A 24,625-nucleotide genomic window follows, 5' to 3' on the forward strand; every position below is an offset into this window, starting at 1 on the left:
CTCTGGCTACTAGATTTGTGTGCTGGGACTACATTTGTCTCCTTGCCATTTTGTGTCTAGGCTGCATCGATAGGAGTAAAGTTAATAGCCACCAATCTCACTCGCACAGCAGCTACCGAAGTGAATAATGGAAAGGTCTTCAATTCTTTTTAATGGTTGCGTAGAAGAGGAAATTTCAGAAGGGGCTCCTTTCCATACAACCAGGTAACAAGCAACACCTGGTGAAATACCCTCTTCTGCACAACCATTAATAGTACAAGAACCTTGTCATGTTTCAATGTTTCAACTGTGGCAACCAGTCAAAAGCTCACAGACACTTTAATTGTAACACACAAGCATCCAAACACGAACTCACACTGGGAAATTATTCCTGATACTGATACATTTATGTTCTTTTCTAAACTTGCATCACATGAAATCCAGGTTGTGTTTCTCTTATTCAAAGTGCTTGGGATTTTGGAATTGTATTCAATTCTGAAGTTCCTGTATTTGCTTATAGGTACATATTGGGATCTCTTGGGGATGGATCTGTGTGTGACATTCGTCAAAGTTTCAGTTATACCTTATAGCAGGGCTTTCTAATCTGTGTGTCGGGACACATGAGTGTGCTGCCTGCAATCCACAAGTGTGCCACATTAAAAGTATTCCCCGCTGCCACTGGAAGAGACCTCCAAAGGGCATCTGGTCCAACCCCCTTCACCCAGGCAGGAAGATACAGTCAAAGCCCTCCTAACAGAGGGCCATCCAGCTTCAGTTCAGAGAGGTTTAATCACTTCGGAAGTGGAGTGCTGGTGCTGTTTGAGTGTAGCTACTGTAATAACTTATAATTTTCATAATTTGTTGATTGAGTTGCAGTAATTACCACTAAAATGGGTAAGTTTCTAATTAAGAAAAGAAAATCGGTTGGTGAAAATAATTTGTCATTTTTGTTTTCTTAATATTAACTGGTAAACCTGCCTAATAATAATAATAATAATAATAATAATAATAATAATAATAATAATAATAATAATAATAATAATAATAATATCCTCAGTTGCTGTAAGAAAATCGCACAGACAGACTACAAACAGAGACACAACTATGTGGCCCAAATGATTCATTGGAACTTATGCCTCAAGTACCACCTCCCAGCAGTAAAGAACTGGTGGGATCACAAACCTGCAAGAGTATTGGAAAATGAGCACGCAAAGATACTGTGGGACTTCCGAATCCAGACTGACAAAGTTCTGGAACACAACACACCAGACATCACAGTTGTGGAAAGGAAAAAGGTTTGGATCATTGATGTTGCCATCCCAGGTGACAGTCGCATTGATGAAAAACAACAGGAAAAACTCAGGTTTCAACTCAAAAGAGTCTTCATCAGGTGGATACTTGCATTGGAATCAAACTGTTTGCAGAGCATGCGTGTTTAAAATTTAGGTCTTTCTGATCCACATTTAAAAAACTCAACAAAAAAAACCAACTGAAAAAAAGTACTACAATCCACCTGATGAAGACTCTTTTGAGTTGAAACCGGTTGTGGTTTTGCAGTCTACTATCCATAATAAAGAAACAAGAACAATCATTATATATAAGAAGAGGATTCATTTTGTGTATGTGGAACAATCAAAGAACCAAAGAACATTTATTATTATGAGAAGAGAAGTAAATTCATCCTTCAAGAGAAAAATATTGTTTCTACTGTGAATGTAACAGTCCTTTGTTTGATTGTTTAACAACGCCTTTTGTATCTGTTTTCATATTGATGTATTGAACTAATTTAGGTTTAATGATTTCTGTATTACTGCAATAGTGGATACTTGTCTTTGTAGTGCCAGAATGGGTGCCATCAGCACAGTAGAATTACAGTAGAGTCTCGCTTATCCAACGTAAACCGGCCGGCAGAACGTTGGATAATAAGGAGAGATTAAGGAAAAGCCTATTAAATATTAAATTAGATAATGATTTTACAAATTAAGCACCAAAACATCATCTTATACAACAAATTTGACAGAAAAAGTAGTTCAATACAAAGTAATGCAATGTAGTAATTACTGTATTTACAAATTTAGCACCAAAATATCATAATGTATTGAAAACATTGACTACAAAAATGTGTTGGATAATCCAGAACGTTGGATAAGCGAGTGTTGGATAAGTGAGACTCTACTGTATATTTTTTTCCTTTCCTAGTTTATCCATACCTCACAATCTCTGAGGATGCCTGCCATAGATGTGGGCAAAACGTCAGGAGAAAATGCTTCTGGAATATGGTCACACAGCCCGAAAGACATGCAACAACCCATTGTTTGATTGTTTAACAATGCCTTTTGTATCTGTTTTCATATTGATGTATTGAATTAATTTAGGTTTAATGATTTCTGTATTACTGTAATAGTGGATACTTGTCTTTGTACTGCCAGAATGGGTGCCATCAGCACAGTAGAATTACTGCAATTTCCCATCTGCACAGTAGAATTACTGAAATTTCACATTGTTTTAATAATAATAATACACTTTATTTATATTCTGCCCTTCTCTTGGGGACTACCTCACAACCTCTGTGGATGCCTGCCATAGATGTGGGCGAAACGTCAGGAGAGAATGCTTCTGGAATATGGCCAGACAGCCCGGAAAACGAACAACAACCCTGTGATCCCGGCCATGAAAGCCTTGGACAACACACTGAGTCTGAGCCTGTTGTGAAAGAGTTAAGCCCAGAGAGTCTGGATTCCTAGGGAGCCTCTGAGGAAGTGGGTCTGGGAGCTCTTTGAAGTCACTTCCTGCGTGGCACACCATCCCCACCCCCTCTCCCCCAGCCCACCTTTTTGGGGGAGAAGCCTCCAGGCTGGAGCCGCCAGGTGAGTTTGCAGGGAGCCCTGGGAGAAACCAAGCTGCAAAACAAGGGGGGGATTGCTCCCCAACTCATGGGGGAAATTGGAGTGGAAAGTGGATTGAAGGGAGGGGGATTTATAATAATGCCCCATTTGGGTTCCCCAGACAGCATTAACCAACCTTGGCTTTTTCATAGGGTGGGATAGGAAGCCAAATTTTGGGGGGGGGAAAGATTAAATTAGAATGAGTTGTTAGTATAGCTTTGGAAGGGAGCAGGAACTGGCACACCAACCCTTGAGTAGTCATTGCCTAAGAAATCCTTATGGAAATTGCCATAAGTCCTCAACAGTAGACACACAAACACAGCAGTTGGAATGCTAAGCAGGGTCAGGTATGGTTAGTGTTTGGATGGGAGACCGCCAACAGGCACCAGGTGCTGCATTTCACAGGAAGGAAATGGCCACCTTTAGTCATTGCCTAAGAATAATCCTTATGGAAATTGCCACAAGTCTTCAACAGTAGACAGTGACACACATACATAGCAGTTGGAATGCTAAGCAGGGTCCGGTATGGTTAGTATTTGGATGGGAGACCACCAACAGGCACCAGGTGCTGCATTTCACAGGAAGGAAATGGCCACCTTTAGTCATTGCCTAAGAAAATCCTTATGGAAATTGCCCCAAGCCTTCAACAGTAGACACACATACATAGCAGTTGGGATGCTAAGCAGGTCAGGTATGGTTAGCGTTTGGATGGGAGACCGCCAACAGGCACCAGGTGCTGCATTTCACAGGAAGGAAATGGCCACCTTTAGTCATTGCCTAAGAATAATCCTTATGGAAATTGCCACAAGTCTTCAACAGTAGACAGTGACACACATACATAGCAGTTGGAATGCTAAGCAGGGTCAGGTATGGTTGTATTTGGATGGGAGACTGCCAACAGGCACCAGGTGTTGCATTTCACAGGAAGGAAACGGCCACCTTTAGTCATTGCCTAAGAATAATCCTTATCAAAATTGCCACAACTCTTCCAACAGTAGACACACAAACACAGCAGTTGGAATGCTAGGCAGGGTCAGGTATGGTTAGCGTTTGGATGGGAGACCACCAACAAGCACCTGGTGCTGCATTTCACAGAAAAGAAATGGCCACCTTTTTCATCTTCCTGGACAGAAAATAAGCCCAAAAGTCTATGAAATGAATGGCATTGTTGTCATAAGTCAACAGGTGACTTTAAGGCATACCCAGGTAAGGAGAGATATGGATCCCCCCCCCCCCCCCAATTGACAGAATGTAGGTAAGGTAAAGGTTTCCACCCGATATTAAGTCTAGATGTGGCCGACTCTGGGAGTTGGTGCTCATCTCCATTTCTAAGCCAAAGAGCCAGCGTTGTCCGTAGACAACTCCAAGGTCATGTGGCCATTGGCATGACTGCATTGATCTATTCACATTTACATGTTTTTGAACTGCTAGGTTGGCAGAAGCTGGAGCTGACAGTGGGAGATCACTCTGCCCCCCAGATTCAAATGGGGAGGGGTGAGAAAGATGGGGCATGTTGAGCCTGTGTGCCAAGTTTGGTCCATATCTGACTTTTGCCTCTCAGCTATGCACAACAAATAAAAACATCATTTTAAAGTGATGGACTTTTAAAACATGCCAAATTCACAGAGTTACAATACATATTGTTGTTGTTATTGTTACTTCATTTCAGTTTTGTTAAAATGTGTATTTGTAGCAGCATTGTAATCAAGCCCTTCTGGATAGCAATACAGTACAATGCCTGTATCTACATATTTCCAGGCTTCATGTTGATTAACAAAGCTGCAGATAATAGTGAACTTTATTGAAATGAAGGACTTTATTAAAATGAAGGACAGAATAACAAAGTTGGGCTGGAAGACCAGGAAAATGTCTAGAGATGGCATGTTTAGTGGGATGTGGATAAATGAAGATGTGGATTCAGGTCCTGCAGATATAGAAGCTATGCTGTATGTGTGTGTGTATAAATAGCACCCATGGCTGGACTATAAACAGTAAAAGCACTAGATCTTAATCCTGGAAGCTGAGCAGAATTAGCCCTGGTTAGTATTTGGGTGGGAAGACAATTCAGCAGTGGAATATGCTGCTTCCTGGGAGTGTTGTGGAGTCTCCTTCTTTCTAAGTTTCTAAACCGAGACCAGATGGTTATCTTTTAGGAGTGCTTGAATGGTGTATTCCTGTGTGGCAGAAGGCTGTTAGACTAGGTGGCCTTTGGGCGTTTCTTTCATCTCTGTGATTCTAGGGAGGGAGTTGCAAAGTCTTGGAGCAGCCACTGAAAGCTCAATTTTCTTGTTCCCACCAAACTCAGTTGATAAGGTAGTAGGACAGAGAGAAGGAGCTCTCCCAAAGATCTCAGCTCTCTTAACAGGTTAATACATACATACATACATACATACATACATACATACATACATACATAGAGAGAGAGCCCTTCAAGTTATAAAGGGCTTGGAAGGCCGCCATCAGGGCTTTGAACTGTGCCAAAGCCAACTCCAGTTAACCATTTGGCTGTTTCCGTGTGTGTAATGTGCATCAAAGAAACACATGGAGTTTGTTGCATTTGGCAAAGCTCAGAGAAGGAATGGTAGGAAATAAAGATAACAATTAAAGACTAAGGCTGGTTTTGTAATCCTCTGCGTTTTGTTTCCAGAACTCCCTATGGATCCCCAAATACATGGATGGCCAAGTCCCACTGAATGCCATAATTGCCACTGAATGCCATAGCCCCTTATACAAAATGACAAAATCAAGAGAGTCTAATAGTGTATCTCTACACTGTACAATTTAATCAGTTCGACCTCTCTTTAAGTGACATGACTCAATTCTATAGACCAGTGGTTCTTAACCTGTGGGTCACCAGGTGTTTTGGCCTACAACTCACAGAAATCCCATTCAGTTTACCAGCTGTTAGGATTTCTGGGAGTTGAAGGCCAAAACATCTGGGAAACCACTGCTATAGAATCATGTGAGCTGTCATTTTACAAATACTTAGACCAGTGGTTTCCAACCTGTGGTCCATGGACCACCAGTGGTCCCCAAAAACTAAAATATGGTCCGCGGCCTCACAGTTACTACACCGTTGTAACGAGAGCAACTGGTCTCACAAAACCCTCTTATAGTGTCGAGGCAAAGGGGATGTTGGGAGGGGAGAAACTGACTACCATTGAAAGGCGCAACAACAAGCCTCCTGACTGCTGCTTCTCCTCCTCCTCCTCCCTTCACGGAGCGGAGCCGTTCCATATGGCACCTGGAAGCAGGGTCGCTTTGGCGTCTTCATTTTTTAGGTCTGTTCCTAGGATTATTTGGGGTGATGATTCAGAAAATTGCATATGATAGACCACATCAGCTCTAGATGATAAATATGGTTTTCTGATAAAGAACATATGCCATCCTGTAGTTGCAGATGGCGACTACTGGATGGCATATGTTCTGTATCAGAAACTAGAGCTGATGTGGTCTATCCAATGCAACTTTCTGAATCAGCACCCCAAATAACCAAACGGAATCTAAAGGCAGCCAAAAACTGATTTGTAACCCTTTTGGTACTAATGTTAGAGAGTAGTCCCTGGTCAACTGGTCCCTGGTCAAAAAAGGTTAGACTTTCTCTACCAAAAAGAGTGCTGGTGCCTCTTTAAACTACAACTCCCATGATTTCATAGCATTGAGCCACAACAATCACAGTCTAAGTCTCTGAGCTGACCCAGTGATGGGATGCTTGCCCATCTATTTAGTTGTAAAGTGTTGACACTACAATGTACATTGGATTTTTTTTTATTTCTACTGAGGTTGATTTGGTTCCAGACCATTTTCTGGATACAATATCTGTGGATGTTCAAGTCCCATTATATACATACAGTGGTACAGCTTATATAAAATTAGAGGGAGGGGGTATATTTTCATGATGATTGAATCCATGGGTGCAGAATACATGGCTGTAGAGGGCTGACTATAACTAGCTCTCATTTTCATTCCTATCCAGGTTTGTTTTCCACACCTGCGAGTAGAAGCGCCTCTGTCCAGCTGGAACCATCAATCTTTCCCATCAAGTGATTTCTGTCATTTAACAACATTGTAGAGCCACCATTTGTTGGAACAAAGGCATAGTGTGTTTCCCTCCTGTCGAATTTTTAGTGGCCTTTGGCACCTGGAGATAAAAACAAGCATGCGGGCAGAGCAAGGTGATCCATTGGCTGTGGGACTGCAATTGAATCCTGAAGAACAAGGCATGGTCAGCTCTGAAACGGCTAGAAAGAGGTCTTCTGTCATCCAAGCAGGAAGGAGGAGACGATTCTGGGGAAGACAAGAAGACACCGTTCTGAAGGAGGATATAGTCCAATTCGATGGGTCACAGGATCAGATGCTAGACCCGTATTGGCATAAAGAGCCATTCCTGGCCAAAGAAATGCAGAATGTGGCGAGGGAAAGCATTTCGGAGGCTGATATCGCAACAGTGAGACTGGAGGAAGGTTTGCTCCTGAAGAAGCCTGAAGGAGATCAGGTAGGCAGTGCACATTTGGGTATTTCCTATGCAACATTCAAACCAGTTAGATTTGGAATCAGTTCTGTCAAATAGCAGTTCTCAACCTGTGGTCCTCCAGGTCCACAGATAAGAGTTGGACTTCACAGGCCGTCTACTCAGATCTCTTCCATGCATAATACACTGAGGTTATGCCTACCCAATGTTTGAAGATCTCCCAAGAAGGAGGCTCCACCACCCTCTTGCAGTTAGAAAAGAATTTAATATTTCCATGGGATCTCTTTTCCAGACATTTGAAACCACTGGTCTGTATTTCAATCACCGGAGCAACAGAAAATGAATTTGCTTCTTCTTGTACATGACATCCCTTCAGATCAGGCATCCTCAAACTGCAGCTCTTCATCTGTTTGTGCCTCTTAATTCGCAGAAGTCCCAGCCAGCTTGTTCAGTGGTCGGGAATTGTGGGAGTTGGAGGCTCAAACAGCTGGAAGGCTGCAGTTTGAGGATGCCTGCTTCAGATATTTAAACATGGCTCTCATATCATCTTTCCTCTTTAGACAGGCCTTTAATGAAGCAAACCAAGCTGAAGTGATAAGGAACACCATAATGTTTATGGACTGGAACAAAGTGCAATATGATCTGACATGATGCCACAAGAATGTGAATGTGTATTATTGTTGTTTTAAACTGCTTATTTTATGATGTTTTATACTTATTATCGATGTATTTGGACTGTTGTTTACATTATTTTAATACGGTGTAAGCCGCTTTGGGTTCCATGAAGAAGAAAAGCAGGATATAAATAACGATGTGTTGTTGTTATTGTTGTTGTTGTTGTTATTATTATCTTCTCCAGGATAAAAATATCTAGCTCCCCAATCACGTATAGGTCAGTGATTCCCAAGTTTTAGTCTTCCAGGAGTTTTGTACTTTAATTCCCAGAAGTCTCAACTGCCTTGGCCAATGATCAGGGCTTCTGGGAGCTGAAGACCCAAACACTTGGAAATCCAGGGTCTGGGGAATAGTGTCATTTTTATCACACAGATTGACCTTCTATTGACTTGCTCCAGCTCTTGATATTCTTCTTCAGTTATGATGCCAAGTGAGGTCTCACCATAACTTCTGCAGATTCGATTATTTGCACATTATATATACATAGGGTCTTTTTAAGAATCTATAGGTCTATATTAAATTTTCACCAGAAGTTGAACGTAAAGTCACACTGGAGGTCCTAGAGATTCCTAGAAAAGTGTTCTCTCATGCTAAAATAATGTTCTTCTTTAATTCAAATAACATGCAAATACAGTAGAGTCTCACTTATCCAAGCTAAACGGATAAGCGAATAACTTGGATAATAAGGAGGGATTAAGGAAAAGCCTATTAAACATCAAATTAGGTTATGATTTTACAAATTAAGCACCAAAACATCATGTTATACAACAAATTTGACAGAAAAAGTAGTTCAATATGCAGTAATGTTATGTTGTAATTACTGTATTTACGAATTTAGCACCATAATATCACGATATATTGAAAACATTGACGATAAAAATGGCTTGGATTATCCAGAGGCTTGGATAAGTGAGGCTTGGATAAGTGAGACTCTACTGTAACGGAACTAAGCCTGTCACCTTAAGGTATTTGGAAGATAGACAAAACAATAATAAAAGAATAATGCTTAAATCCAATGAGAGTCCCATGAGAGCAGATCATTGAGTGAGTGCACCTTACGTAAGCGTTGACTTGCCATATTCTAACTGATTCAAATGTAGGACTATTTATTGTTGAGTTTTATATTGCTTGTTGCCTGGGCTTGGCCCCATGTAAGCCGCACCGAGTCCCCTCGGGGAGATGGGGCGGGGTATAAAAATAAAATTATTATCATTATTATTACTATAGCAACAAGCTAATGCAAAGTCTGTTAAAGGAGCAAAAGTGCAAACATTGCAGCCAAAAATCTAAGACTGTGGAAGGACTGAGACTCTATAGAGTAGGCAAAGGTAAACTTGGGCCTTCCAGGTGTTTTGGACAGCAACTCCCACAATTCCTAACAGCCTTCCGGCTGTTGGGAATGGTGGAAGTTGCAGTCCAAAACACCTGGAGGGCCCAAGTATGCCCATGCCTGCTCTAGACCATGGCTCCCCAAATAAGGAATTCTGCCACTTGATGCCACTACTGAGGATGTCCTCTCCTCATATCTCTTCTATATATTGGCACCTGAATCAGAAGGAGGCTTTTGACTTAAGAGTGTGGGAAAGGGCCTTCTTATCTCCCTTGCCAAACCTGGTTTCCTTACTTTTTTCCCAGGCACCAAAGTCATTGACAGGCGTGGCTGCGGATTTCTCCAAGGAAGACATCACACTTTTGGACAGTTGCAAGATACGGCTGTTTAGGCAAGTTGCAGAGAATGGCAGCATTGCATCTCCTTTTGGTAAGGGTTTCTTACGTTTGACATCCTCAAATCCTTTCAAATCTTAAAGTTCAGTTTTGCCTCTGGTCAGATGTCTGAAATTTCAGATATTTATTTTTATATATATATTTTTACATTTGTTGTAGTTAAGGGCACAGGTCCACACCAAAGGGAAAAACCATGAATAAAGAAATTGCTACTGTATTTCTTCCATTCTAAAATGCACTTTCCCCCCTATATAAACATCTCCAAAAATGGGGTCTTAAGGCCCTTCCACACAGCCCTATACCCCAGAATATCAAAGCAGAAAATCCCACAATATCTGCTTTGAACTGCGTTGTCTGAGTCCTTGCTGCCATATATTCGTTCAAAGCAGATAATATGGATTTTATACAGCTGTGTAGAAGGGGACAAGGTCTTCCAGCATGACTGTATGACAGTGGTTCCCAACATTTTTTTTGGCCGTGCCCCTCTTAATTCTTATTATTCAAAAAGTGAATTCTTGTTCATGAGGCGGAAGCTTAAAAGGCCATTAACTTGGTCTAAACAAACTTCCAAAGAACACAGCATCTATGAAAGAGGAAAAAAAATAAAATAAAAGAACGAATTGATGTGAAGAATCTGCATTGAATTCAGTGTCCAACTTCATTGCGTGTCTTTGGTGAGAATATCCCAGATTATCCTGTCACCTTACATTAATTATCTTGTGGCTGATAATACAAGCCAACAAGTATTTTTCATCAGATACAATTTTAGGTCATTCTTATAGAGTCTTTTGCACTGAATTCAGATCTATGTTTATTTTTTTCTCTATCACATGTAGTTTTTGAGATGAGGCTAATCGAATAATTAATACTTTTACGTACTGATATCAGATTCTATGGATATCAGTACATAAATGCATTAATTATTCAATTAGCCTCATTGTAAAAACTACCTATTGATCTACTCACATTTGCATGTTTTCGAATTGCTAGGTTGGCAGAAGCTGGAGCTAACAGCGGGCACTCACTCCGCTCCCCGGATTTGTACCTGGGACCTTTCGGTCTGCAAGTTCAGCAGCTCAGCGCTTTAACACACTGAGCCACCAGAGGCTCCTATGCCACAATGCATGTTTACCCTATATATGGTAGATGAGGCTCCTAGAACCATAACAAATGCAAAGAAGACATGGTTAATAGCTCATTTTCAAATTGCCTCCCTAAAAAATCAAATTGTCTTCCTGTGCGGCATGTCCCTCATGTTGGGAACCATGGTAAATTTCGGAAGTAGGCTAACCTGGAAGATCTCGCAAATTCCTATCGAGATAATTTTTTTCACTTAGCATGGTAAGTAAAACCGTGGATATATGCTCCATTGTTGCAGGGTTGTACTGTACTAGTCGTCTGGTTCATAGCACAGGAGCCATTGGTCCTCATTTAAGGACCCGAAATATGAGATGTATCTGAAGAACAACTGTCTTCCTTTCTTCTCTATTTCTGTTTCGGTCTTCTTTGTAGGTGAAGGAATGGCAGCGGAAGCTCATTCGGGAGAAGTACCATTGCATGACAGAATGGAGGTCCCCTCTGTGGAATCAGACCAGGTGAGTGACAGATCATCATCTATATTATTATTACTTACTATTAGTATGATTGCACTATGTAACAAAATTTGGAACATTTTCTGTTCCTAGTTTGAAAGTGTTATTTCCTGTTTAACCAAGCAGTACTTCCTTTGAAAGTAGTTGTTATACTACAGAAACTTCATTTTTGTGGCTGTTACAAACTACAGTAGAGTCTCACTTATCAAACATAAATGGGCTGGCAGAATGTTGGATAAGTGAAAATGTTGGCTAATAAGGAGGGATTAAGGAAAAGCCTATTAAACGTCAAATTACATTTTGATTTTACAAATTAATCATCAAAACATCATGTTTTACAACAAATCGACAGAAAAAGCAGTTAAATACACAGAAAAAGCAGTTAAATACACAGCAATGTTACGTAGTAATTACTGTATTTACCAATTTAGCACCAAAACATCACAATGTATTGAAAATATTTACTACAAAAACATTGATTACTAAAAGGCAGACTGCGTTGGATAATACAGAACGTTGGATAAGCGAGACTCTACTGTATGTTGAATTGGTTGAGACTCTACAAGATATTCATTGAAAAACTAGAGCAAAATGTGCTGCAGGATGTCCTTCAAAAACAGTTTTTTAAAATAAACATTCTCCATGTTTTTGTGATAGAGCCAATTAGGAAATGATGTTTATAATCTAGAAACAAAAATCATAGTGTTATATAGTATTATTATTATTATTATTATTATTATTATTATTATTATTATTATTCTTTCGTGCTAGTCTTTGTTCATGCTACTCAATCACTCATTCACTCTCCTGCTCATGCTTATTCCTTCTGCCTCCTTCATGGACATTTCAGTCTGTTTCCCCATTCAGATGTTCTCTTTGTATCCTGTTTTTGAGATGAAAAAAACATAATAATAGTAATAATAATAATCATCATCATCATCTCAGGTGACAGCAGGATTGAGGAGAAACAACTGGAAAAGCTAACACGATATGCGGATTTAAAGATCGAATTACAAAGACTCTGGCACAAGCCAGTCAAGGTGGTCCCAGTGGTGATCAGCACACTGGGTGCAGTGCCTAAAGGCCTTGGCCTGCACTTAAACACAATCGGCGCTGACAAAATTTCCAGCTGCCAGCTGCAGAAGGCTACCTTACTGGGATCTGCACGCATTATTTGCCGATACATCACACAGTCCTAGACACTTGGGAAGTGTCCGACGTGTGATCCAATACAACAGCCAGCAGAGTGTTTGCTGTGGACTCATCTAGTTGTGTTTCAAATAATAATGATAATAATAATAATAGCAATCATCATCATCCCTTCTCCTATATTAATTCCAAGTTGTCTTAACATTATATGCAATATAATATACAATAATATTGATAATAATATTATAATGTAATACAATATAACACTAAAATATTAGTTATAATATTACAATATCAATTATATGTTATATATTACATGTCATATTACTAATAATGTTAGTAATATGACATGTATTATATTACAGTATAGTGGTATAGTATAATATAGTAATATATAATGTTAATATTGTGCTATGCTAATAACATAATATACTTTATGTACATATAATTTGTAAGCTGCTCTGAGTCCCCTTCAGGATGAGAACGGCAGGATATAAATGTAGCAAATAAATAAATAAATAAATAAATAAATAAATAAAATTGGGGGCAGGAACGGTTGAAATGGATGATTTCTTTATCTATGGAGGCTTTCTATGTGAAACTGAACCCTGGAAACTGGGATTCCAACCCATATGGAGAACCTTCTATAAATAACACTGGCCAACACACATTTTTCGAGCCCCAAATGTTAGCCCTGTTTCTGGATGTATTTGACCTGCTGATTCCAAAAAGGTCACTATGTTCCCCTATCAGCTCTATTTCAGATAAGAGATGGTCTTTTATGTCCTTTTATGATACCAGCTGACAATCAGATCCCAGCTGGCCCTTTAAGAGCCCTCTCCCTTCAACTCTGACCAGATCTGATCCTCTCTTCTTGTCATTTGGTCAACCAATTGAAGCATATACCGTATTATACCAAAAAAGATATATGTAGCTGGCATTCAGCCTTCACCAAATTGAGAGTGCTGAGGTCACTGTGAGAACAAGGTTTGTTATTTCCTTTTTCTTTTCTTCAGGGGCCGGTGACCTTTGAGGAGGTGGCGGTGCATTTTTCGGAGGGAGAGTGGAGCCTGCTGGGCCCGGGGCAGAGAGCGCTCTACCGGGAAGTCATGGTGGAAAACTATGGGAACGTGGCCTCTCTGGGTAAGGATCCTACGCAGTGGGATGGCAGGTGGATGGGTCGTTAATGTGAGCGGGAGGGAATTTGTCTTCTATTGGAAGAGACCACTTGGGCCATCTAGTCCAACTTCCTGCCATACAGGAAAGGCACAATCAAAGCACCCTTGACAGATGGCCATCCTGCCTGTGTTTCAAAGCCTACAAGGAAGAAGCTTTCCACCACACTCTGAGGCAAAGAGTTCCACTGCTGAACACCTCTTACAGTCAGGAAATTCTTCTGAATGTTTACATGGAATCACCTTTCCTATGAATTGAACCCATTGCTCCTTTGAGTCCTAGTTTCCAGGGCAGCAGAAAACAAGCCTGCTCCCTCTTCCTTATGACATCCCTTCAAATGTTTAAACATGGCTCTCATATCTCCTCTCAACTTTCTCTTCTCCATTCTAAACATCTCTTTAAGACGCTCCTCATAGGGATTCATGGTCTGCAGACCTTTGATCATTTTAGTCACTCTCCTCTGGACACCTTCCAACTTAGAGTCAATATTTCTTTTGAACTGTGGTGCCCAGAATTGGACACTGTGTGATTCCAGGTAAAGAGGTCTAACCAAAGCAGAATGGAGAGGCACCATTAATAATAATAATAACAACAACAATTTATTATTTATTTATTTACAGCATTTATATTCCACCCTTCTCACCCCGAAGGGGACTCAGGGCGGATCACATTACACATATAGGCAAACATTCAATGCCTTTTAACATAGAACAAAGACAAACAAACATAGGCTCTGAGCGGGTCTCGAACTCATGACCTCCTGGTCAGAGTGATTCATTGCAGTGATTCATTGCAGCTACTCTCCAGCCTGTGCCACAGCCTGCGCCACAGCCCAACAACAACAACACTTTATTTATACCCCGCCACCATCTCCCCGTAGGGACTCAGGTGGTTTACACGGGGCAAAAGCCCAACAACACAATAGACCAAAATAAACAACTACATAAACATAAACCATGACTTCCCTTGATCTAGATACTAGACTCTTTTTGATGCAGCCCGAAATCCCATTGGCTTTTTTAGCTGCTACATCACACTCTTGGCTCATGTTCAACTTGTTGTCCCCTAAGACTCTAAGATCTTTTTCACACAGACTGTTGTTGAGCCAGATGTCACCCATTCTGTATCTTTGCATTTTATTTCTCTCTCTCAGTGTATATGCAATGGTGTAATGGTAGAATCATAGAATCATTGAATGTTTGCCTGTATCTCTTTATATTGTAATCCAGCCTGAGTCCCCATGGGGAGAAGGGCGGCATATAAATAAAGTGTTATTATTATTGGGAGTCTGAAATAATATTTTCCCTCAGACAAATCTAAAATTATTACCTGTTTCATTTCTTTCCTCAGAAGGGCTTCCGGTTCCTAAACCAGATCTTATTTCTTGGTTGGAAGAAAAAGAAGATATTTTTAACCCAAGTTCTGGGGAAGTTGTAAGAGCCTCAGGTAACACATTGTTTTTTTGTTTAGGAACATTTGTTGTTCTTGGAGAATTGTAACGTTCCTAAGAAGAGGTGGACATATATATTTCCTGGTGATGGTTTTTCTTCTTGTCTGGGACTGAGTGACAACACAAAGTGACATGAGGACAAGTTTCTCAGTAATTATAGGGTTTTTTTTTCGTGTCAGGAGCAACTTGAGAAACTGCAAGTCGCTTCTGGTGTGAGAGAATTGGCTGTCTGCAAGGAAGTTGCCTAGAGGACGCCTGGATGTTTTGATGTTTTTACAAATTATAATTATAGTAACCATCGACAGAAAGAACTGCTTGGTCCAAATCAGGATGATCCTAGTTCATTTGAATAGCCTGAAGTATGACTGTATGTGCATTTTGCCTCCTGATATGTCACTATATAGCTCCTCTCTTTGAGGGCCAGCATGGTGTAATGGTTTGGCTACTAGACCAGAATTGTAGAGACCAGGGTTCAAATCGTCACTTAGGCTCTTTCTACACTGCCATATGCAATCCAAATTATCTGTTTTGGATTATCTGGCATATAATCCAGTTCAAAGCAGATAATGTGGATTATCTGCTTTGATAACCTGGATTATATGACAGTGTAGAAGGAGTCTTTGTTGCAGAAACCCACTGAGCAAGTCCCATTCTCTCAGCTTTAGATGAAGGCAAAGGCAAACCCATGTTACAAGTGATAGGGTTGTTTTAGGGCTGCTAGAAGACAGGAATGACTTGAAGGCACTCAACGACAAACCTTTCTTTGAGGGAAATAGGAAACATTTAAGTTATTATAGTTCACACTGCTCATTGAAAGCATTGTGATTCTGTGTCAACTGTCATGTTACTGTGCTATGGAAATTGGAGCTTGTAGTTTCATTCAGTATTTGGGACTGTTGGCCAGACTCTGGTCTCCGGAGTCATAGTCGTCGTTCAAATTACTACACCACACGGAATGTATTTTTCATGTAGAGTGTATTATTTTCAGTGTATTAAGACATGACAATAGGCCGAATCAGGACATAAGAAGTGTCCTGGACCTATTTATGAGAATGATATGAGAATATTTCAGAGGAGGGAGGTGACTAAAACTGTCATCACATTGGTGAACAAGGAAGAGCAAATATCCAGCAGACAAACACTCTGGGAAACAATGTTTATGTTCCTTTCCAATGATTCTTCATATGTTAAGAACTGAAGGGTTAGGAGACTTCATTGCAAGTGATGTTTCCCCTGACATTTCCCTTGGACCCATTTCTTGCAGGTGACACCTGGGCAAGTGAAACCAATGAAGCATCCTTTGAGATAGTATCCCAAGGAGATGGGGATGAGGAGGTGGATGACATTGCTGGGGATCAAAGTGGAAGGGAAGTACAGGTGGAAAAGAATTTCACAGAGGTGTGGCAAAAGAAACCTGGAGGTAACTACTCAGTTCATTTAAAACTAGCTTGGATACCCTGTGTTGCCCAGGTTATTTGAAAAAGTAGATGTTTTAATTGTACAAAATGCATAAGGTTGTGGATTAACTACAACTGACATCATGCCAGGTTAACCCTGAGAAACTCCATCAGTACTTAAAGTTTGTTATGTTAGGCAGGTTTGCTTTGGGTGCATCATTGGTGGGGTTCAGTGTGCTCTCTGGTAGCAGGGTAAACTTCAACTCCCACTATGGTGAGTCAGTCCCCTCAAACCCCTCCAGTAGGTTGAGTTAGTCATGGGGGTTCTGTGTGCCAGGTTTGGTCCAGGTCCATCAAAGGTGGATGTCACAGTTTCCCTGGTTGTGAGTGAACTACAGGTCAGTTTCACCTTCTAGCCAAACCCATCCAGTAATCAAATTTCAGCATATGTGTGCCAAGGTGTATTTCCCCCAAAAACCTCCAGCATTTTTTGCTGGTCATGAGGCCTCTGTGTGCCAAGTTTGGTCCAATTCCATCTTTGGTGGAGTTCAGAGTGCTCATTGATTGCAGGTGAACTATACATCCCAGTATCTACAACTCCAAAATGTCCAGGCCAATTCTCCGCAAAACCCACCAGTTTGGGCATATCGAGTATTCATGCCATTTGGTCCAGATCCATCATTGTTTGGGTTCATAGTGCACTCTGGATGTTGGTGAACTACAACTCCTATAAAGCCCTCCAAAGACCTCTGGTATTTTCTGTTGGTCATGGGGGGGTTCTGTGTACCAAGTTCCAGGTGGAGTTCAGAATGCTCTAAGATTGTTGGTGAACTATACATCCCAATACCTACAACTTCTATAAATCATGGTGAATTCTCCCCAAACCTATCTAGGATATTCAGTTACTGATCAATCCCTCTGTTTGCTGTGTACCATAGAAAACAATACTGGTGGGTTTTGAGGCGAATTGGCCTGGACATATTAGAGTTGTAGGTATCGAGATTTATAATTCACCTGCAATCAATGAGTACTCTGAATTCCACCAAAGATGGATCTGGACCAAACATGGGACACACACCGAGCATGGTCAACTGTGCATACATGTTTGGGGGTGACTGACCTTGTTGTTGTTGTTGTAGTTCATCCTTATGCAGAGAACACAGAACCTAGCCGACAAATAACCCCGCTGGCAAATGCCTTTTTCAAATTTATTTATTTATTTATTTACAGTATTTATATTCCGCCCTTCTCACCCCGAAGGGGACTCAGGGCGGATCACATTATACACACATAGGGCAAACATTCAATGCCCATAAACACATCAAACAGAGACAGACAGTCGCAGAGGCAATTTAACCTTCTCCTGAGGGGATGTTCGATTCTGGCCACGGGGGGAGCAGCTGCTTCATCATCCACTCTGACGGCACTTCCTCATTCCAGGTCGTAAATTAGTTAAACTTGCCTCCCCACTTTTTTTTGTAAGTGGTACCTTATTTCCTACTTGATAGATGCAACTATCTTTCGGGTTGCCAAGTCAGCAATGAGCAGGGGCTATTTTTTTATTTTTAATTGACAGGTGCTCACCCCGCCACAGGCTGGCCTCGAACTCATGGTCAGAGTGATTTATTGCAGCTGCTCAACAGCCTGCGCCACAGCCCGGCCCCTACATCGTCAGGTCCCCAAGCTAGTATTTAATAATCGAAAAACAGACAGCTCAAGAATAGCAAGGGGAAGGGAGGAGGGTGGGAGAGGAGAAGAATCCCATTCCTTCATGCCTCTTTACTGGCACAGAACTGGAAGGTACACATTACATGAATATTGTGGGATTGCAAGTTGTTGATGGGTTTTGCCCATCAGTTAGCGGGGTCCTGGTTTATTGTGGGGAGGAGGCAGGTCTGCATTGGGATGCACATGGCATTGTGTCATAGGGATCGAAAGTGATGCTTCAGCTTTAATGTTGGTTTGCTTGCCTTGTGCAATAAAGTCATCTGTGTTTCGTATATTGAATTTTATTCCTGGTTTTAGTTTGATCTCTTTGCTATTGGCAATTTTGGAAAAATGTTTAGAAAAATGAAATGTGCACATTTTAAATTCATCAATAAAACAAGATGTAGGTGTTTTGGGATATATATTCCTTCTCTCTTTCTCTTCCCTAAAGATGACAAAACTGTGAGAGCGGTCAGTGTGGAGAACTCGGAAGAAGAACAGGATTGTGTCTCGAGTGAATCATTTGAAGCTTTGCCTGGAGGATCTCAAGAGGACATTCCCTTCATAACAGAGGAAGTTGAAAGTCAGTATCTTTCCACTTACACAGACAGGTTTCTGCTCCCACAAGCAGCTATACCCTAAATTGCTGAGGAGTCACCAAAAGCACTCCCTCCTATTTATAGCGAGCACCATTAACATGTAGTCCAGACCCTGCCAATGTCCTCCACAAACCTCATACTGCCTTGCACCCAAGTGAAGGCTTTCATACGGGGACAGATTTTATGTGTTTCCTCCACCAGACATCCCAGTGTTTTTGATTCTCTCCATTGGTGTGGAATTTGCATTATCCCCTCTCACTGCCTTTCCCTTAACCCTTTCCTACCCCCATGAACATACTGGAGGGGTTTGAGGGGACTGACCCACCATGGTGAAAGCTGTAGTTCACCCTGCAGTCGGAGACCACACAGACCTCACCGATGATGCATCTAGAGAGTAAACTTGCCCAACATAACAAATTTTAACCACTGATGGAATGTCAAGGGGTTAACCTGGCATGATGTGAGTTGTAGTTCACCCACAACCTAATGCATTTTGCAAAATAAAAAAATGACAATTTCAAATAACCCAGGCATTGTCAGGTACCCAAGCCAGTATATATATATACATACACATGTCCACCTAAGAAGTAATGGCATAGGGCAGGAGATATCAAACATTTATAAATCTGATCTGTCTCTCCGAAATCAGGTCTTTGTCTTTCCTGTGATAGCTTTTTTATTTCTTATTCTTTCTTTCTCTATCTTTCTTACTAGGTGATGATTGGGATAGTGGGAGTGAGTGGGAACCATATGGCGTGTTGTCAGAAGACACAGAGAATGAAGACGTGGGACATAATTCTCAGAGTCAAGAAGAAGCAGAGACAAATGAGGAGGACCAAGCTGAAGACTGGAGAAATAAACCCAATTGCCAGGGCAGTGACTTCAACGGCGTGCCAGCCAAACCAAAAAAACACAAAGGCAAGAGAAAGAATCAGTGCAAGGTGTGCGGGAAGAGCTTCACTCGTAAGGCCAGCCTTAAGGTCCACCAGAGGATCCATACGGGGGAGAAGCCCTACAAGTGCACCGTCTGTAGCAAAGGCTTTTGTGATAAAACCAGCTTCCTAAGGCATCAAAGGATCCACACGGGAGAGAAGCCGTATAAATGCCCAGAGTGCGGGAAGAGCTTTAACCGGACCACAAACCTCATCACGCATCAGAAGACTCACGTGGAAACCAGAGAGAAGACCTTCCACTGCACCAGCTGCACCAAGAGTTTTTACAACAAGTACAGCCTTAAGACGCACTGGCGGAGCCACACCGGGGAGAAGCCGTACAAATGCTCCAGCTGCAGCAAGAGCTTTTGCGACAAATCCAACCTTGAAGCGCACTGGCGAGTGCACACCGGGGAGAGGCCGTTCGAGTGCACCGAGTGCGGGAAGAGCTTCAGCGATCGCAGGACCCTCCTGAGGCACCAGAGGATCCACACCGGGGAGAGGCCCTACCGGTGCACCGAGTGCGGGAAGAGCTTCAACGACCTCGCCACCCTCCTCCGGCACCAGAAGATCCACACGGGAGAGAAGCCCTACCATTGCAACGAGTGCGGGAAGAGCTTCAACCAGAGCTCACACCTTATCAGGCACCAGAACACCCACGACGCCAAGCGCCACAAGAGTGGCAGCCGCGGGGCAAAAGCGCCCAGCGGAACCAATATCTTTCTGGACATCGGAGGCTTTGCGCAAGAGAACTATTACGGCTACACTCACCCGCCAGAACCCTTTCGCTGGCCACTTACGTCCTACGCGTCCTCCACAGAGGCAGAAAGCGTGGGCTTGCCTAATTTGTGGACTATCGAGGAGACGTCTGTTGGCGATCAAGCCATCCTCGTTGTGAAAGAAATAACGGAGGACAGGACCGTGGCACTATGAATGTTCAGGGCATGGGAGGTGTTTGCCGCTAGGCCCGTACGTGTCGGGTGTGTCATTCTCCAGTCCAAACAAGAAGCCATACATACTTCAAGACACTTTTTACAACTAGTGTGTTTTCAAGGATCGAGAAAGAGGGTGAGAGTCATTAGATGCAGTTACGAAAAGGCAGAGGACTTGACGTTCTTATACGTATGCTTCACAACACTTATTAACTCCTTCATTTGTTATTCCTGGAGAGAGAGGAAGAGGAATTCCTAAAGGTTCATGTGAGTATGATTGCTTGAGGATGGAAGAAAAAGAGACAGATGGGTAAAAATGCTGAGACACTTCATTTAGAAGTTCCAAATCAGTTCACTCTGCTTTCAGTTTCCAAAAAACTGGCAATAATCCCCTTGTCCTCAGACAGTCAAAGTCTCCTCAATTAAGTGAACAAGAATCTTGTCTTCGGAAGAATGAGTGACAGTCAAAGTATTATAAAAACCTTGCTCTCCTTACTTTCCCATTTTTGGGTCATATTTAGTAAATATGATGATAATTAGATCTCTCACTCTTTAAGTCATTTGGACAGGCGACTAATATTAATGGGATGTTTTTCAAGGACCTAATGGTTTTTTTTCTTTTTGGTAAATGGACACATTTGTAAGTTGATTATAGAGTTTTCTATGCCAAGGATCACCAGGTAGGTGGAGGGTCTGTTGTCAAAATCAAAGTTTGTTCTTTTCTGTGCAGGACTGAAAAATAAATGCATTTCAGAATCACACTTTGGTGCGAAGGGATACAGACTAGGTTAAGAGGATTTTAAACAAGATGTATGGGTTTCTCATTTATTTCTTAATTGAAAAAGTCACCAATCTAGAGGGAAATTAGCTGGACATGTGTGTTGTTGAAGGCTTTCTTGGCTGGAAACACTGGGTTGCTGTGAGTTTTCCAGGCTGTATGGCCATGTTCCACAAGCATTCTCTCCTGATGTTTCACCCACATCTATGGCAGGCATCCCCAGAGGTGGTAAGGTCTGTTGGAAACTAGGCAAGTGAGGTTTATATATCTGTGGAATGTCCAGGGTGAGAGAAAGAACTCTTGTTTGTTTGAGGCAAACGTGAATGTTGCAGTTGGCTACCTTGATTACCATTGAATAGCCTTTACTACACAGAGAAGCCATGGAAATCCACAAAAGTGTCAACAGAAAGGAGGAAACCATGAAAATGAACCAAATCTGGCTACCAGCATTTAAAAAAAACTCTAAAATCAGAACAGTAAATAAAGAACAACACTGAAAATTCCAGACAGGAAACAATCAGGGCCAGCTAACGCCTCCCGACAAAGGATTCCCCCAGGCAGGAAACAGCCAGGCTTTAAATCTGCAAGGTGATTCAGTGCTAATCAAGGTAGTCAATTGCAACATTCACACTTGCCTCAGGCAGACAAGAGTTCTTTCTCCCACCCTGGACATTATTCTACAGATATATAAACCCCTCTTGCCTAGTTTCCAACAAACCTCACAACCCCTGAGGATGCCTGCCATAGATGTGGGTGAAATGACAGGAGAGAATGCTTCTGGAACATGACCACACAGCCCGGAAAACTGACAGCAATCCATATTGTTATTTAACACTAATGTTAATGTATAGGACGAAGGACACAGGGCACTTTCGCTTAAGGACACTAACTTTTTGGGTGAGGCTGTGATTATTCACACTATATCTTCTGAGTCTACCATCCTCAAATCAGCTCCTGGAATTGTTCAAGCAGGCAGTGTGACTTCGGGAGCTGCAGTGTAAGGCTGGAAGCCTCTTGGGGTCCAAAACACCTGGAGGGCTCAAGTTTGCCCATGCCTGGGATAGAGGATATTATGAATATTACTGCTTAAGTAAGGCTGGATTCGTACAACCCTTCAGTGACTACAAATCTCAATAATCCTGACCAGCTTGGCAAATGCTGATGATACTGGGAGTTGTAGTCCTGTATATTTATAGAGTCCTGTTTCTTAAACTCTGGGTCCTGACTCCATTGCTCAATATTGGGGTGCGATTAGAAATATGAAACAGTTTGGAATGAGGAAATCTAGATAACTGTTTCATATTCATGATCGCTATTGGTCAGTTGTAACTCCTGCAAACTACTTTACTGGTTATTAGTCACAGGGGGAGAAAGAGGTCCATTTTGCTAACATTTCGGGCATGTATGAATGACAGTTCTGTGCAGTGTGGGAAGGGGATCAGACCATGAGAAGTTACAGTAGTTAAATACCAAATAATGTTTATTTCATTCAAGTTCTTAAAAATAATGTTTATTTCATTCAAGTTCTTACTTTAGCATAAAACATCCAAATGTTAAAAATAAATATATCAAAAGGAAAAGGAAGGCAGGGACAGCAAAGCGTGAACAGTCCCCAAAACGTCAGGACTCTATTTACAAAGAAAGTAAAGACTGCCAGTCAATGGATAGTGTGTCGCCCCTGAATGTCAAAACGTTGACACGGATGATGTTTCTGAGGTTCTGCTGTATCACCCACATTCTGAATGTCCAGTTTTTATTTTAGAGTTTACGTTATTTGTACTTAGTTTATTTTACTGATGTTTGTGTTACACTGAACTCTGCTCATGTTAATCTCACTGCCTTTTCTGTTGCTTAATATACAGTCCTCTGTATCTGCTGGGGTTAGGACCTTGCAGAAGTGAAAACTAGGGAAAAAACCCCTCTTTAGGAATCTCTAGGGCAGGCATGGGCAAACTTGGGCCCTCCAGGTGTTTTGGACTCCAACTCCCACAATTCCTAACAGCCGGTAGGCTGTTAGGAATTGTGGGAGTTGGAGTCCAAAACACCTGGAGGGCCCAAGTTTGCCCATGCCTGCTCTAGCACCTCCAGCATAAATCCATGTCCATTTCCGATGGAATAACACTCATTCCAAGGGTTGCCAGAGAATATTTTAATTGCATCTGCAAATATTACATCTGGAAATGCAGAGGGCTGGCTGTTATTATGTTAGCAGAGCTACTCTGGAGTATCCTTCAAGGGAGAGAGGTTCTCATAATGTTAAAATAGGAGTCAAAGCAACTACAAATAAATGGGAAATGTGGAATAAGCTCATCATGATCCTTCAGCATCACCAGAGTGTCAGGTTGCTCCTGACACGGAAAAACAAAACAAAAAAAACAGAGTGTTTAGAAAAACTCACCGAGTGGATTATGAGGGGCCCTCCATACCAGACCTACTGATTCTGCACCCATGGATTCAACCATCCATGGCTTGGAAAATATATATATATATTTGAAAAATTCCAAGATGAAAACCTTGATTTAGCCATTTTATATAAATACGTCATTGTATATAATGAGACTTGACTGTCTACAGATTTTAGTATCCACAGGTTGTCCTGGAACCAAATCCCAGGGAATAATATGGGCCCACTGTACTGCATTCTAAAAATGCTGCAACATTTCAAAGAAAACTCTCTGTGTTATCGGAGGCTTTCATGACCGGGATCACAGGGTTATTGTATGTTTTCCGGGCTGTATGGTCATGTTCCAGAAGTATTATCTCCTGACGTTTCACCCACATCTATGGCAGGCATCCTCAGAGGTTGTGAGGGATGGACAACCTCTGAGGATGCCTGCCATAGATGTGGGCGAAACCTCAGGAGAGAATACTTCTGGAACATGGCCATACAGCCCGGAATACAAACAACCCAGAAAACTTTGTTCATGCAAAGTCCTTTGTCAGTGGGTCCGATGTGATGTCATGAGTCCTTTGGCTCATTGATTTTCACAAGGCTCCCCTTCCTCCCAGTTCAGCCCTTCTCTAGGAGCTGTGGATGCGTGTGCGTTTTAAAGTAGTTGGGTGTTGTAGGCGGCTGCCTTTATTATGCATGGTTGCTTTGAGACTGTATGCCTATTTTAGTGTACTGGCAAAATGTTCTGCAAATAAAGAATCATGGAATGGTCATTTCTCTCCACAA

At 41.7% G+C, this 24,625-nt stretch overlaps 1 protein-coding gene across 1 annotated transcript; it reads left to right on the plus strand.

Annotated features, from left to right (window-relative positions):
- Positions 1–2,700: 2,700 nt before the first annotated feature.
- Positions 2,701–24,625, plus strand: LOC100567100 (zinc finger protein 773). Its single transcript, XM_008121433.3, has 9 exons — positions 2,701–2,846; positions 6,841–7,359; positions 9,646–9,769; positions 11,248–11,330; positions 13,493–13,619; positions 15,003–15,098; positions 16,367–16,522; positions 18,658–18,789; positions 19,520–24,625. The coding sequence occupies exons 2-9, from the start codon at positions 7,024–7,026 to the stop codon at positions 20,668–20,670; spliced, it is 2,205 nt and encodes a 734-aa protein (XP_008119640.2). The 5' UTR covers positions 2,701–2,846; positions 6,841–7,023; the 3' UTR covers positions 20,671–24,625.

The sequence above is a fragment of the Anolis carolinensis genome, chromosome 2 (genome assembly GCF_035594765.1).
Source record: "Anolis carolinensis isolate JA03-04 chromosome 2, rAnoCar3.1.pri, whole genome shotgun sequence".
Taxonomy (NCBI): domain Eukaryota; kingdom Metazoa; phylum Chordata; class Lepidosauria; order Squamata; family Dactyloidae; genus Anolis; species Anolis carolinensis.